The 15969-nt window shown below is 45.9% G+C and overlaps 1 protein-coding gene across 1 annotated transcript; it reads right to left on the bottom strand.

Annotated features, from left to right (window-relative positions):
- Positions 1-93: 93 nt before the first annotated feature.
- nicol1 (NELL2 interacting cell ontogeny regulator 1) lies at positions 94-14213 on the bottom strand. The gene is made up of 3 exons (XM_078416356.1): positions 13876-14213; positions 5601-5689; positions 94-1044 (listed from the first exon to the last, which is right to left on the bottom strand). Exons 1-3 carry the CDS (start codon positions 13982-13984, stop codon positions 979-981), a joined length of 264 nt encoding a protein of 87 aa, XP_078272482.1. The 5' UTR covers positions 13985-14213; the 3' UTR covers positions 94-978.
- Positions 14214-15969: the final 1756 nt, after the last annotated feature.

Below are 15969 nucleotides of genomic sequence, written 5' to 3'. Positions count from 1 at the left end.
TTGAAGGTGATGAAGAGGAAGACTGTTTCAATATCTAATGCTTACAATAACTGGAAAAAATGATAAGCCAGTATGAATTAGAATTGAAGCACATTTACTTTCATTGTATGAATGCAATGAAATAAATAAATCAAATTTCCTGTTGAATGGCATTTTACTTTCAAAAGTTACAATGGCAACTGTACCATCCATTTTCACTGCCAAATAAGTTACATTTCAGGATCAACACAAGTTAATAAAACTGCTTGTCAATCTTATACATTACATTTCCACAGCTAAATATTTAAATCTTGCAACAAAGTACATTCTACTCACCAATAATAAAATGCAACGGAATGTTACTGTAGTGTTATATCAACATAAGTATTATAACAGGACTTATTGGTCTCCCTATCTCCACCCCAGCCTGCTGTGCCATCCTTTAACATCATGGCCAAACTTCTGCCTCAACACCACTTTTCTGTCGAATCCCCATAAGAAACATTAAATTCTTATCACATCACATTTCATGCTTTCTAAGTACAGTATAAATAAAAGTGCAAACAAGTTACAGTACCTGTAAAACACGTACACACTCACATCAATATCCAATTCCTCACATTAAAAACATCTGTTTACTTGATGGGGGTATACTGGGTAGAGATTTGAAATAATTAAGGTGCAGTGAAATGAGAGGAGGGGAAGGAAAACATTCAGGAGATGAAATGGTAAAGAAAGGAAAGGGTAAAGGAACTTGGTGAAAACAGGACACAGGAGAAATCCAAACAGTGGCTTCATAAATTGAACATTCAGTCCTTTTTAAAAGACACTTGATACATTAGATATCTGCAGTGACATGTAAAGTTTCATATATCCCCAACTAAACTAACCTTCAACCACATTCTCATCAACATAGTTCACTTGTATGTGTGTCACATGATTCATAGGGCGCTATTCTGAACAATGTGTCATGGCACTTCATTGCTCCAATTCCTCCGTCTATAGGTTTGAAGGCAGGCAGTCACACAAAGCCCGCTTTTCAACTCTCAGGAGCAGGTCATTCGTCTGCAAATATACAGATAGCGTTACTCTTAAACAAGTGTCAAAACACATGGTCATATAGTGGCAAATATATTCAACTTGTAAATGCAGCTTATACTAAAAACAGAACATGCTGAAAATATGAATGATCTTTAACCTGAAATGTTAACACATTTACAAGTTATAGGAGTAGAATTAGGCCATTTGGCCCAGAGTCCACGCCACCATTCAATCAGGGCTAATCTCTGCCTCCTAATCCCATTTTCCTGCCTTCTCCCCATAACCCTTGACACCCGTTCTAATCAAAAATTTGTCTATCTCTGCCTTAAAAAATATCCAGACGGCCCCCACAGCCCTCTGTGACAATGAGTCCACAGATTAACTATCCTCTGACAAAAAAAAGTTCCTTCTCACCTTTCTAACAGAGCGCCCTTTAATTCTGAGGCTGTGATATCTGGTCCTAGACTCTCCCACCAGTGGAAACGTCCTTTCCACGTCCACTCTATCTACGCCTTTCATTATTCTGTAAGTTTCAATGAGGTCCCCCCTCAACCTTCTTAACTCCACTGAGTAGAGGTCCAGTGCTGTCAAACGCTCATTATATGCCAACCCACTGATTACTGGAATCATTCTTGTAAACCACCTCTGGACCCTCTCCAGAGCCAGCACATCCTTCCTCAGATATGGAGCCCACATTTGCTCACAGTACTCCAAATGCAGCCTGACCTGCGCCTTATAGAGCCTCAGCATTCCATGTGTAGGAAAAAACTGCAGATACTGGTTTAAATGGAAGATGGACACAAAATGCTGGAGTAACTCAGCGGGACAGGCAGCATCTCTGGAGAGAAGGAATGGGTGACGTTTCGGGTCGAGACCCTTCTTCAGACTGATGTCAGGGGAGTGGGATATAGAATGTGTCGGAGACAGTAAGACTGGTGGGAGAACTGGCAAGGGGGTGGGGATGGAGAGAGAGGGAAAGCAAGGGCTATTTGAAGTTATAGAAGTCAATGTTCATACCGCTGGGGTGTAAGCTACCCAAGCGAAATAGGAGGTGCTGTTCCTCCAATTTGCGCTGGGCCTTACTCTGACAATGGAGGAGGCCCAGGACAGAAAGGTCAGATTGGGAACGGGAAGGGGAGTTAAAGTGCTGAGCAACCAGGAGATCTGGTAGGTTAAGGTGGACCGAGAGGAGGTGATCATCAAAATGATTGCGGAGCTCGACGGAAAGCAGAAAGGGGTGAAGATGGGAAGATGTGGCCAGTAGTGGGATCCCGTTGGAGGTGGCGAAAGTGTTGGAGGAATATATGCTGTATAACAGCTGTCCCTTTACCTCCCCCCTCGACTCTATCCAAGCACCCCGACAGTCTTTTCAAGTGAGGCAGAGGTTCACTTGCACCTCCTCCAACCTCATCTGCTGTATCCGCTGTTCCAGGTGTCAACTTCTGTACATCGGCAAGACCAAGCGCAGGCTCAGAGTTGTGAATCTGTGGAATTCTCTGCCGCAGAGGGCAGTGGAGGCCAATTCTCTAAATACATTCAAGAGAGGGCTAGATAGAGCTCTTAAGGATAGCGGAGTCAGGGGGTATGGGGAGAAAGCAGGAACGGGGCACTGATTGAGAATGATCAGCCATGATCACATTGAATGGCGGTGCTGGCTCGAAGGGCCGAATGGCCTACTCCTGCACCTATTGTCTATTGTCTATTGTCAGCGATCATTTCGCTGAACACCTCTGCCCACCTTAACCTCTGTCTGAAGAAGGGTCTCGACCCAAAACATCACCCATTCCTTCTCTCCAGAGATGCTGCCTGTGCCGCTGACAGGCATGTGAGTGAGGTAAAAAAAAGCGGGAAAGATCCAAACGCTTGCGCGAGGCATACAACGAGGGTCAAAAAATGACACACAAAATTACCAGTGTCAAGCCTCTTTTAGTGCTTCTGAATATGTCACTGAACACTAGTAACATTTTGAAGTAAATTCGCACATTAATTGATAATCAGCCCAAAAAGGTGGTAATTGGCTTTTCTGCTGCGTTTTATATTTTAACCCTGTCTTAATTAATTTAGTTATATAATCTTGCACTTAAATTAAATATTTACTCATTACAGTTCCACCACTGCTTTTCTGGCACTTTTGGTTCCAGAGCTTTGCTGGTTTATCCAGCAGGCCAAGGAAGACGGCTATGGGGATAGATTTGCTAGCTCCAGCTGGACTGGAGTTCCTGAGCCCCGGCCGCAGGTTGCAAATTCAATCCACCGATTAGCCGCGGAAGTCCCGATTGGCTGCCTTGCCCAGCCTAAGTGTCACATTTCCGGGGAGACTTCCACGGCGCAGGGAATTTCTCGCGGAACCTCTAGCGGCCGAATTGACAATTTGGCCATGGAAGTCCCGATGAGGTCGAGATTGGCTGCCTTGCCCAGCCTAGGTGCCACATTTCCGGGGAGACTTCCAGGGCGTGCAAGGCGGGTGAGGGGGGTTTTCTCACGGAACCCCTAGCGACCTCTAGCACAACTTAGTGTTCATTACAAGTCTATTCATCATTTTTTTTCTTTTTTTCGATCCGATTTCTCCATTTAATTGGCAAAGTGAAAAACGCGGAAACCATGCAAAAAGCGCGGAAAATGGATTTTAAAAACGTGGAAAATTCACATGCCTGCGGTGAGTTACTCCAGCATTTTGTGTCTACCTCGGCATTACATCTCTGTTTGCAGCCTGACGACTGACTATTAGTATTTACTGGTTTTATTTTAGATTAACAGCATCTGCACTTTTTAAAATTTAACTGCAAATGTTCTGGTCCCTTTAAAGTAACTGTTACAACTTCACTATCCTTCCAAAAATATTAATCTATAGATTTAAAAATCAAATTTAGTTTAGTAAATATAGATGCATATTTGAAAGTAAATTTTAAATTAATACTGCCGCACAGACTCTCAAATAATTACCACACAGGAAGGCAATCAGCAAATTGTATCCATTTGGCAAAAAACTGAATTTAGATTCATCTACTTTTCTAACTCTAGGTCCATTGGCCTGCAAGTTGTGGCTCTTCAAGTGGGCATTTAGGCACTTTTGCCAATTGGCTTAAATCTATGCGACCCAAGTACTGACCTCCAAGAGAAATGGGTACTTCTATTTGTCCTGTCTAAGTCTTAATGATTTAATTGAGATCTATAAAGCTGCCTCCTTTATTCCAAAATAAAATCCCAAATAAGGCAGTCACACTTTATAACACTGAATTTTTGGTCCCAGCAACATCCTCACATCTCCTCTGCTAACCCGTTCTTCCTCCATCAGAGAGTGCACAATATGAACGTCCACATCCATTTACAAGTAACAAATCAATTTCTCAAACATATGTCTAATTCTGGTGAAGACAAGACATTACAAGACTCTAACAAGGAATAGGTTCCTTGATGCTCTTCTGACTTTCAATAAGATCACAGGTAATTCAACTATCTTCACCATTTTCCCTCCCTATCCATACAATCCTCAATTCTACTTTTGATTAAATGTAAATCTCAGCTTTGAATACATTCAAGGATGCAACCTCCACAGACTTCTGGGGAAAAAGAATTATTGAGAGGAGAAATTCTTCCTCATCTCAGTCTCAAATTGCCACCACTCTATTCTGACTATGTTTCCTGGTCTTAAAACATTCCTGGTCACTCAAGAGGGGAAACAATCTTCCGTACGTACTCTGTTGAACCCACAAATTGTTTATGTTTCAATAAGATTGCCGTTCATTCTTCTAAAGACCAATGAAAACAGACCCAAACTACTCAGCATCTCCTGTACGATGATCTATTTCAATATCCTCCTGCCCCCCACCCAACCCCAAAGAGAACAAGTTCACATTTTCCCACATTAGACTCCTTTTGCCAACAATTTGTTCATTTACACAACCTATCAATATCCCTCTGCAATCCGTCTACATCTCCCTTACCTGCGGACATTAGAAAATTCTTTGATCATGAATAAAATAGCCAAGATGGGTTGCTCTGGGGACTTTAGCTTATCTGTCCATGAAAGAGTATATATAATTAACAGAAGCTATCTGATTCATTTGTGCAAACGTTGTGACATTTATTCTAGGTAAAACCATACTGACAGAATGAGAATAGGGATGACAGATATGAAAATCATAGGCGTCTATAGCAAAATTATTTATATTTTGTTTAACTGTTTAACCAGCACAGCAGGTCGAATACATGTGACAAAGGAACATAAAATTAGATATCTTGTAACTATATTTCATCTAAATGAAAAAATAGGCAAACCAAATTTAAAAAGATGATAAAACCCGTTGGAGGATTTCATTCACACATTCTAAAAGAATACTGGGAGCGCAGATATTTTACGCATCTTTAATAATTCATTACAAAGTGGTGCCAAAGAACTGGCTTTCCCTAGCTACATTTAGAAAGGGAGATGGAACATATCTAGGGTCAGGCAAGATGAAATTATGCGTTTATGCTGCATGCTCTCTGTAATATTTTTAAATAAATCAAAGTCTGTTTAAATTTGTTGTACTTTGATTTATTGTTTTATGAATTCGCCATAAAGAGCAATCCAGACTTACCCTTGTATTTAAGTTATTTGCAGTTCTTTTCAAGTCCTGCAGTGCTCTCTGCATGAATTCAAAAGCATGGCAATCAACACAGGGACGACCTGTGGGACAAACATCAAAACATCTAAAGTCAGCCAGCTCTGTTTCACCAAAACGTTACTCTTTTCTTGAAGCAGCTCACACACAATCTAATAAATAAGATCATCAATCTTCTTATCGAGTCCACATCACAACATTAGAAATTGTTCAGCCAGAGCTAAACACACTTCTCGGCATCTGCATACAATGGCGTCTTGCGCTTCTTGTGTGTCGTGATGGAAAGATTGGTGGAAACAGGGCCACGACGTGAATGCTCTTTCCTTGACCCCAGATCATCAATAAATAAAATAAATAAGATAATCACAGACACCTTGCCATTGGACAGTTGGAATAGCATACTCAAGTAATTAATAATCTTTCAAATTAGAATATGAAACACATTTCCCCAACCTGACTACTTTACAGATTCCCACCTAAACTGGAAAAAATGGTCCAGTACATAAAATTATAATTGTCAGTGTCAACAGATGTGAAAAAGTCAACTACAAACTACACAGCAGGCAGTGAAGAAAGCTAATGGCATGTTGGCCTTCATAATGAGAGGATTTCAGTATATGAGTAAATAGGTTCTTCTGCAGTTGTATAGGGCCCTGGTAAGACCACATCTGGAGTATTGTGTACAGTTTTGGTCTCCTAATTTGAGGAAGGACATCCTTGTAATTGAGGCAGAGCAGCGTAGGTTCACGAGATTGATCCCTGGGATGGTGGGACTGACATATGAGGAAAGATTGAAAAGACTAGGCTTGTATTCACTGGAGTTTAGACGGATGAGGGGAGATCTTATAGAAACATATAAAATTATAAAAGGACTGGACAAGGTAGATGCAGGAAAAATGTTCCCAATGTTGGGCGAGTCCAGAACCAGGGGCCAGTCTTAGAATAAAGGGGAGGCCATTTAAAACTGAGGTGAGAAGGAACTTTTTCACTCAGAGAGTTGTGAATTTGTGGAATTCTCTGCCACAGAGGGCAGTGGAGGCCAAATCACCGGATGGATTTAAGAGAGAGGTAGAGTGGAATCAAGGGGTATGGGGAGAAGGCAAGCACGGGTTATTGATTGTGGACGATCAGCCATGATCACAATGAATGGCGCTGCTGGCTCAAAGGGCCGAATGGCCTCCTCCTGCACCTATTTTCTATGTTTCTATGTAAATTGAATAAATTGGCTTATTTTATGGGTTTCCATTGATCAAATTTCAATTTTACAACTAGCCCATTTGTAAAATCTCATGAATTCTGAATGTTTCTAATTCTACTCAAAAGTTTTCAGTGGTATATAAAGCACTACATCTAAGCTCTTAGCTCTTTTCACAAACTGCTATTACAGAAAATTAGGAATATATTTTTATGAATAAAAATAAGATGAGCTTCCTGGAAGATTACAATGTTTAATATAGTGGGTATAGAATACAACCTCATATTTCACAACAAAATATTCTATGTCTCCAAGGAAAATAAGACTCAGCCTATCCTTGTAACTCAAACCCTCTCGACACAATAACATTCTCATAAATATTTTTTTTACCCTGTCCAGTTTAATGACACCCTTCCAAGAAAGGAGCTGCCATAACTGCATACTTTACTCCAAATGTGAGCTTACCAACATCCTGTACATCTGTAGCATGACATCCCATTCCTGTACTCAATATGCTAGTTTGTGGCGCGTCGAAAAAGGCCCGAAATAAAGGCGAGGAGCCGGGTATTTCGGGAAGTTTCATTTTATTACGGTTGACAGCCCGGTCAAGTCTGCCAGAATGCAATCGCGCCCAAAACCTCGTCCTTTATAACTATAGCAAAGGGCCGCCCCCCTGGACCGGTCCATTCCCGTGCCGAGGGGTCGGTAGTGGTATGGCCCGACCCTTGGGAGCCGCCACAGGACCCCCCCCCCCCCAGAACCGGAGGCACGAAACGCACTGGTGGTCGCACAACCCGACCGGACCGCGTACGAAAGTCGGCTGACAGAGGGGCCGGTGGAGGCACAGATGGAGGGACAGGTGGCGAGACGCGCAAAGGGGGGCGACCTCGTGGCCGAGGCTGGGTCAATGTCCAAGTGGGCCGGCTTCAAGCGGTCAATTGACACGGCCTCCGGCCAGCCCCCCATGTCCAAGACAAAGGTTGTCTGTCTGTGCTCCAGCACCCGGTACGGGCCCTCATACGGTCTCTGGAGTGGCGTCCGGTGGGCGACAAGGTGCAGGAACACATAGGCGCAGTCCCAGAGGGCCGATAGCACGTACGGGCGGAATGTACCATGAAGGAACTGAAGGGTGGATGAGGACACGGCTGTGCCCTCGCACCGGCAACGAGGGCACGAACTCCCCGGGCACCGTGAGCGGCGACCAGTATACGAGCTCCGTTGAAGAAGAGGCCAGGTCCTCCTTGGGCACAGTCCGGATGCCCAGCAAGACCCATGGTAGCTCGTCCATCCAGTCCGGGCCAGAGAGTCGCTCCCAAGGGTCGGGCCATACCACTACCGACCCCTCGGCACGGGAATGGACCGGTCCAGGGGGGGCGGCCCTTTGCTACAGTTATAAAGGACGAGGTTTTGGGCAAGATTGCATTCTGGCAGACTTGACCAGTCTGACAACTGTAATAAAATCAAACCTCCCGAAATACCCGGCTCCTCGCCTTTATTTCGGGCCTTTTTCAACGCGCCACAAGTTGATGACAGCTAGTATGCCAAACACCTTCTTCACCATCCCATCCATCTGTGAAGCCATCATCACAGAACCACGTACCCCGAAGAATCTCCATTCTACAACACTCCTCCAGGGCCCCACTATTTAAAGTCCTGGCCTGGTTTGTTCTACCAAAGTGAATCACCTCACATTTATTTGAATTATCCATTTATTTCAAATAAATAGTCAAATTGGACTTTGTTCTCTAAGAAGCATTACTGAATTTGTACAACAAACATCTTCCTTATGGCCACTTATACTGATATATTTATTTGTTCAATTGCTGCTTGGCCTGCTGAGTTCTTCCAGCATTTCTTTTGTATGCTGAAGAGAAAACTGAAGGGGACTAGCCCCCAAAACAAGCATAAGCTAAAGATGGCTGCAATACAGGCCTGGCAGAGCATCACCAGAGAAAACACCCAGCAACTGGTGATGTCCATGAATCGCAGACTTCAAGCAGTCATGAAGGATGAGAGGAGATCTTATCGAAACGTATAAGATTATTAAGGTGTTGGACACGTTAGAGGCAGGAAACATGTTCCCAATGTTGGGGGAGTCCAGAACAAGGGGCCACAGTTTAAGAATAAGGGGTAGGCCATTTAGAACTGAGATGAGGAAAAACTTTTTCAGTCAGAGAGTTGTGAATCTGTGGAATTCTCTGCCTCAGAAGGCAGTGGAGGCCAATTCTCTGAATGCATTCAAGAGAGCTAGATAGAGCTCTTAAGGATAGCGGAATCAGGGGGTATGAGGAGAAGGCAGGAACAGGGTACTGATTGAGAATGATCAGCCATGATCACATTGAATGGCGGTGCTGGCTCGAAGGGCCGAATGGCCTCCTCCTGCACCTATTGTCTATTGTCATTGCATGCAAAGGATATGCAACAAAATACTAAACATGACTATTTTCATTTACATGACATTGCTGTGTCCCAAACATTATGGTGCCCTGAAATGGGGGGACCATGTATAAACACTGCTGTAATTTCTGCATGGTGAAACCAAAATGTATAAAAATAGCCTTTATTAACATCTGACAATGTGCACTTTAACCACATTTAATTTTTTCTATTACAAATCTCAAATTGTGGAGTACAGAGGCAAATAAATAAATGAAGGGTCTTTGTCCCAAACATTATGGAGGGTACTGCATAATTACTTGCCTATCCCTACTGCCCTACTGCCTTTCATTTAAAAAAAATGGAATTGCATCCACTATTCACCAATCAACTGGTATCTCTTTTGTGGCCAATGAAGATATGGAAAATTCTAGTGCCCCCGCCATCGCTCGGGCAACACCTCCTCCGGCACGCATTCATTTGATCCATCCTCCTATCCCTTACTAGATAGATCATAGTACTGGAAGTAATCCAGAGATTGTAATTTTCAAACTCCTGCTTTTTTAATCTCCTACTTAACTCCCGAAAAAGGTTGCTGGATCTAATCCGTCATATTACCCCCATGTCATTGGAACCGTTGTGAACCATGTCCTCTGTCTGTTGACCACCCCTGCAACTGTGCTGATATGCTGGAACCTGACATAAGGAGATAAAACACCATAAAGACAAAAGAGACTGCCTATGCTGGAATCTAGAATAAACAAAGGAATGTTGGAAGAACTCAATGGGCCAAGCAGCAATTGTGGAGGGAAAAGATCAGGGTATTAAGTGTAGAAGTTGGGATGTTATGTTACAGTTGTACAAGACGTTGGTGAGGCTGTATTTGGAGTATTATATTCAGTTTTGGTCACCCTTCTATAGGAAGGATGTTGTTGCAGTGGAAAGAATGCAGAGATTTACAGGGATTTTGCCAAGACTTGAAGGTTTAAGCTATAGGGAGAGGTTGGGCAGTCTAAGACTTTCGAGAGCTGGAGGATGAGTGAGTGATCGTATAAAGGAGTATAAGATCATAAGGGGGATAGTAAGGGGGATGCAGAGTGCCTTTAGCCAGAGTAGGGGAATCAAGAACCAGAGGACATAGATTTAAGGTGAGAGGGGAAAGATTTAATTGGAACCCAAGGGGCATCTTTTTCATAGAGAGGTTGGTATATGGAACGTGCTGCCAGAGGAAGTAGTTAAGGCAGGTACTATAACAACATTTAAAATAAACTTGGACAGGTACATGGATAGGAAAGGTTTAGAGGGATATGGGCCAAATGTAGGCAGGTGGGACTCGTGTGCATGTGCAAGTTGGGCGAAAGGGCCTATTTTTGTGCTGTACGAGTCTAAGATTCTCAGGTGCAATTTGACATTCTGGGTCAAGTTAGGAAGAGGGGATGTTCAACGAGATCTGGGTGTCCTAGTGCATCAGTCACTGAAAGGAAGCATGCAGGTACAGCAGGCAGTGAAGAAAGCCAATGGAATGTTGGCCTTCATAACAAGAGGAGTTGAGTATAGGAGCAAAGAGGTCCTTCTACAGTTGTACCGGGCCCTGGTGAGACCGCACCTGGAGTACTGTGTGCAGTTTTGGTCTCCAAATTTGAGGAAGGATATTCTTGCTATTGAGGGCGTGCAGCGTAGGTTCACTTGGTTAATTCCCGGAATGGCGGGACTGTCGTATGTTGAAAGGCTGGAGCAATTAGGCTTGTATACACTGGAATTTAGAAGGATGAGGGGGGATCTTATTGAAACATACAAGATAATTAGGGGATTGGACACATTAGAGGCAGGAAACATGTTCCCAATGTTGGGGGAGTCCAGAACAAGGGGCCACAGTTTAAGAATAAGGGGTAGGCCATTTAGAACGGAGATGAGGAAGAACTTTTTCAGTCAGAGAGTGGTGAAGGTGTGGAATTCTCTGCCTCAGAAGGCAGTGGAGGCCAGTTCGTTTGATGCTTTCAAGAGAGAGCTGGATAGAGCTCTTAAGGATAGCGGAGTGAGGGGGTATGGGGAGAAGGCAGGAACGGGGTACTGATTGAGAGTGATCAGCCATGATCGCATTGAATGGCGGTGCTGGCTCGAAGGGCTGAATGGCCTACTCCTGCACCTATTGTCTATTGACTGAGAGTGAAGAGGAAAGGTTGCAAGTGTATAGCTGGATGGAGGAGGTGGTGCTTGGGGAGAAAGGGTCAAAGTTGATACGTAATAGGTGGAAACAAATGAGAAGGAAATGATGGGTGAATGGAACCAAATGGAGGTTGAGGAGAGGTGAACAAAGGGGGAAGAAAATGAGCAGCATAGTACATATGTGTAGGAGGAGAACACGGGAAATTCACCGTTCATTCCATAACGTTGTATCTACCCAAATGGAATACAAAATGTTCTTCCAATTTATGTTTGTTCTCTCCATAGCAACAGAGAAGTCAAGAACTGACGGTGCTCCACAAAACAGTCACCTAGTCTACACTTAGTTTCACCAATACAGAGCAATAATCCAACCAAATACAGTTGACCAGTTTGGAAGAGGTGCAAATGAAATTGTACAATACCTGGAAGGCTATTTAGGTCCCTGGTGAGTGGTGGGGGAGGAGGTAACGGTGCAGGTGTAACATCTTCTATAATTCCAGGGCAAAGTGCCAGGGGACAGGGGGGAATGAGCAGACTAGCAAGTCAAAAAGAGAGTGGAACCTCAGGAAGTCAGAGGTTATGGGGAGAAGGCAGGAGAATGGAGTAAGGAGGGAGAGATAGATCAGCCACGATTGAATGGCGAAGTAGACTTGATGGGCCGAAGGCCCTAATTCTACTCCTATTGCTTTATGACCTTATGAAAGAAGAGGGGACAGCGGACCAGTGGGGGGGGGAGCTGGGGGCAAGAGGTGAATACACGACTAATGGTGGTGGATCATATTGGAGCTGGTGACGTTGGGTGTGGGTGCTGGCAGAATAGTGAGGACCAATGGAACTGTATTGCTATTCTGTGAGGGGAAAAAGGGGCACGAACAGTTGTGCAGGAAATGAAGGAAAGGCTTGCAAGGGGCTATCCATTATGGCAGAGGGGAAGCCATGTTTCCAGGACAGTTCAGAAGCCCTAGTGCAGAAGATCTAATCTTGAGAATAGATTTGGATGAGAATGGGCACAGGCAAGTAGGTTCAAAGGACCTGTTTCTGTGCTGTAAGACTCTATGAGATGCGACAGAGACAGAGAAACTGGAAAAAAAGGAATGGCAAGTTTACAGGATTCAGATGAGATTATAGTAGATAGCAATGGCTAGATTGTCTCCTGAAACAAACAGATCCAGAATGGTAGAGAAAGGTCAGAGATAGTCCAAGAGAATCTGAAAACAAAATGAAAGTTAGATACAATGGTGGAAGAAAAAAGATGAATTTTGCACCAGTGCAAAAATCAATGTAGGGATAAAGAGTTTTTGTTTGGGAAGGTAACTGGAATCGGCTTGGAATAAGAACAGGTCCACAGGTATTATATTCACCTCTGCGGCTACAGAAGCACCCACCTCCTCTTCTCACCACTTTTACATTTGGATTTTTGGTTCTCACCACTTGTGTAGTAGCTAAGCCATCCACAGTGCCATGATCTTGGCAGTGGCCATGATCCCAAAGTAGCATTCACCCTGGCCATTTTCCAACAGAGAAAAATAATTCCATAGTGGGATGCATTCTGAGAATTTGTTGATTACCTGCCTGCTTTTCTTACATAGAAACATAGAAAATCGGTGCAGGAGTAGGCCATTTGGCCCTACAAGCCAGTACCGCCATTCAATATGAACATGGCTGATCCAGAATCAGTACCCTGTTCCTGCTTTCTCCCCATATTCCTTGATTCTGTTCGCCCCAAGAACTTTATCTAACTCACTCTGAATACATCCAGTGAATTGGCCTCCAGTTTTTCTTTGATGGCAGTTACAAGGTGACTATCTCCAAAAATGCTATCCATATAACTCTCATCCAAACAGATGCATTGCAGTGTATCCAGCTGGAACTCAAGCTGTTCAATGCATCCTCACTTCTTGCAAGTGTGGTCATTCAGATTCCTAGGAGCATCTACATTCTCTTTGCAGTCTCCATGCAGGCCATACAACAGACATGACAGCTCTCCAATGACAAACATTAAATTCTCAATATCCCACATACACCGTTCTCGACTATTAACCAAACAGCTTTGCGGTTTGATTGATCGTCTGTCCAATGGAAGCACAAGAGACCGCAGTCGCAGATGCTGTATGGAAATCTAATTTTTTTAAAAGGCACAGCAGCTGGAGGAGCTCAGTGGGGGTCAGGCAGTATCTGTGGACAGTCAACATGTCAGTGCGGATGAAGGGTTCAGACCCGAAATCTCGTCTTGTCCATTCCTATCCACAGATGCTGCCTGACCCGCTGAGTTGCTCTTCCCTTTTGGGTGACGAGCTCTCCCCCCCCCCCCCCCCCACCACCACCCCCACCCCCACCCCAGCTCATCCTTCCTCTTTTGTTTTAATTAAAGGCAACACAATGCGTACAGACAGACACCAGAGAAGCCTGGAGGAGACGAGACGAGACACGAAATGCTGGAGGAACTCAACGGGCCAGGCAGCATCTCTGGGAGAAAAAGGAATAGGTGACCCTTCTTCAGAAGCCTGGACTTACTTTCAGCCGGGATCACAGTGCCGGCGTCGGCATTGGCCTCGACGAGGAAGCCGGTGGTGGCGGCGGCAGTGAGCAGGACGAGCAGAGCGAGGGAAGGAGCAGCCAACATGGCAGCGAGCGGCGCCAACGCAACGCAACGCAACGCTCCGCACCGACCGTGGGGGAAATATCACCTTCACTGCCAGGAGCAAACGATTTAAACAAAACAAAATTTCTCCTTTCAAATAAGCTAATGTAAAGGGGGTTTAAAAATAATATGAGTCTGTGCGTGTCGGACCTCACCGCCGCCCTCCCCGTCAACTCAACTTGAAAGGCGAAGCCGCCGCCTGATTGACGTGGAGCGACACCAATCGGCGATAGGCATCGCGCCGGGAGGTGGGGGGGGGCTTATCCTGATGTGTCCAATCAGATGCGTGAGGGGGCGGGACTTGTGGAGCGAACAGCGAGTTTGGTTGCCCCCGCTGGGCGGCGCTTGTGGAGAAGGCAGCGAGTTTGGTTGCACCCGCTGGGCGGGCCTACGTGCAGGACAGACGGGTGGATGCCTGCCTGGTCAGCTTGGACCGGGAGAAGGCCTTCGACAGGATATCGCACACGTACATGAGGGACGTGCTCTCCAAAATGGGCTTTGGGGAGGGAATCAGGAAGTGGATACAACTGCTCTACACCGATATCTGCAGTCCAAATTAATGGGTGGGAATCAGACAGCTTCCCCGTCAGGTCTGGAGTCAGGCAGGGTTGCCCTCTCTCCCCTGTCTTGTTCGTCTGTTGCATTGAACCCTTTGCCGAATCCATCAGGAAGGATGCGAGCATAAGAGGAGTGACATTGCCAGGCAGTGGGGGCACTCAGGTCAAGGCCTCCCTGTACATGGACGATGTCGCCGTCTTCTGCTCGGATCCAGGGTCGGTCCGCAGACTGATCAGCGTCTGCGACCAGTTTGAGTCGGCCACGGGGGCCAGGGTAAACCGCAGGAAGAGCGAGGCCATGCTCTTTGGCAACTGGCCCGACCGATCTTCCATCCCCTTCACCATCAGGCCTGACTTCCTGAAAGTGCTGGGGATCTGGTTCGGGAAAGCTGAGGCATGTAACAAAAATTGGCTGGAGCGGATAGCCAAGGTGGGGAAGAAGGTGGAGCTGTGGAAGCAGCGCTCCCTCTCCATCACGGGGAAAAATCTGGTCATCAGGTGTGAGGTGCTCTCGAGGCTGCTGTACTTGGCGCAAGTGTGGCCCGTCCCTCCCTCCTACGCCAAGGGGATCACCCGGGCTGTCTTCCGCTTCATCTGGGGGTCGGCGATGGACCGGGTGCGACGAGCCACAATGCACAAGTCGGCAGACAACGGGGGTAAAAGCGTGCCCAACGTCGCCCTCATCCTGATGGCCACCTTCGTGTGTGGCTGCATCAGGCGGAGCGTAGAGCCAAGGCACGTGGGCACCAAATGCCACTACCTGCTGAGGTTCTACCTGTCCCCGGTGTTGCGAAGGATGGGCCTGGCGCAGATGCCACGCAATGTGCCAATCAGCTGGACATTGCCGAACCATCTGTCGTTTGTGGAAAGGTTCTTACGGACCAACACCTTGGACCACAAGTCCATCGGGCAGTGGTCAGCACGGAACGTCCTGCAGGCACTGCAGGGGAATGACTCCATGGATCCTGTGGCGTGGTTCCCAGAGCAGACTGCCCAGCTTGTCTGGCAAAATGCCTCATCGCCAGAACTAACCAACAAGCACCAAGACCTGGCTTGGCTGGCGGTGAGGGGAGCCCTCTCAGTCAGATCCTTCCTGCACCGCCGGAACCTCACTACCAACGCACGCTGCCTCCGGGACGGCTGCTACGGAGAGGAGACGGTGGCCCACCTCTTCACAGAGTGTGGATTTGCCAAGAGAGTCTGGAGAGGTCTGCAGGGGTCCCTGTCACGATTCATTCCGAGCAGCTCCGTCACAGAGGACTCTGTGATCTACGGACTGTTCCCAGGGATGCATTCCGAGACTGACATCGAGTGCTGCTGGAAGGTCATCAACTCGGTGAAAGACGCTCTTTGGTCTGCCCGAGCTTTGTTGGCCTCCCAGCGGAGCGAGATGTCCGTCAAGGAATGTTG

Source organism: Rhinoraja longicauda, chromosome 1 (genome assembly GCF_053455715.1).
Source record: "Rhinoraja longicauda isolate Sanriku21f chromosome 1, sRhiLon1.1, whole genome shotgun sequence".
Lineage (NCBI taxonomy): Eukaryota > Metazoa > Chordata > Chondrichthyes > Rajiformes > Arhynchobatidae > Rhinoraja > Rhinoraja longicauda.
This window is presented reverse-complemented; position numbering and strand designations above follow the sequence as displayed.

What these genes read in the sequence shown, in the direction of transcription:
- nicol1 (XM_078416356.1), bottom strand. Translation starts at nt 13,984, where the DNA reads ATGTTGGCTGCTCCTTCCCTCGCTCTGCTCGTCCTGCTCACTGCCGCC. An exon ending in CACTGTGATCCCGGCTGAAA is followed by an intron (nt 5,690 to 13,875) that starts GTAAGTCCAGGC and finishes TTTGTCCCACAG; the next exon opens with GTCGTCCCTGTGTTGATTGC. An exon ending in CAAATAACTTAAATACAAGG is followed by an intron (nt 1,045 to 5,600) that starts GTAAGTCTGGAT and finishes GTATATTTGCAG; the next exon opens with ACGAATGACCTGCTCCTGAG.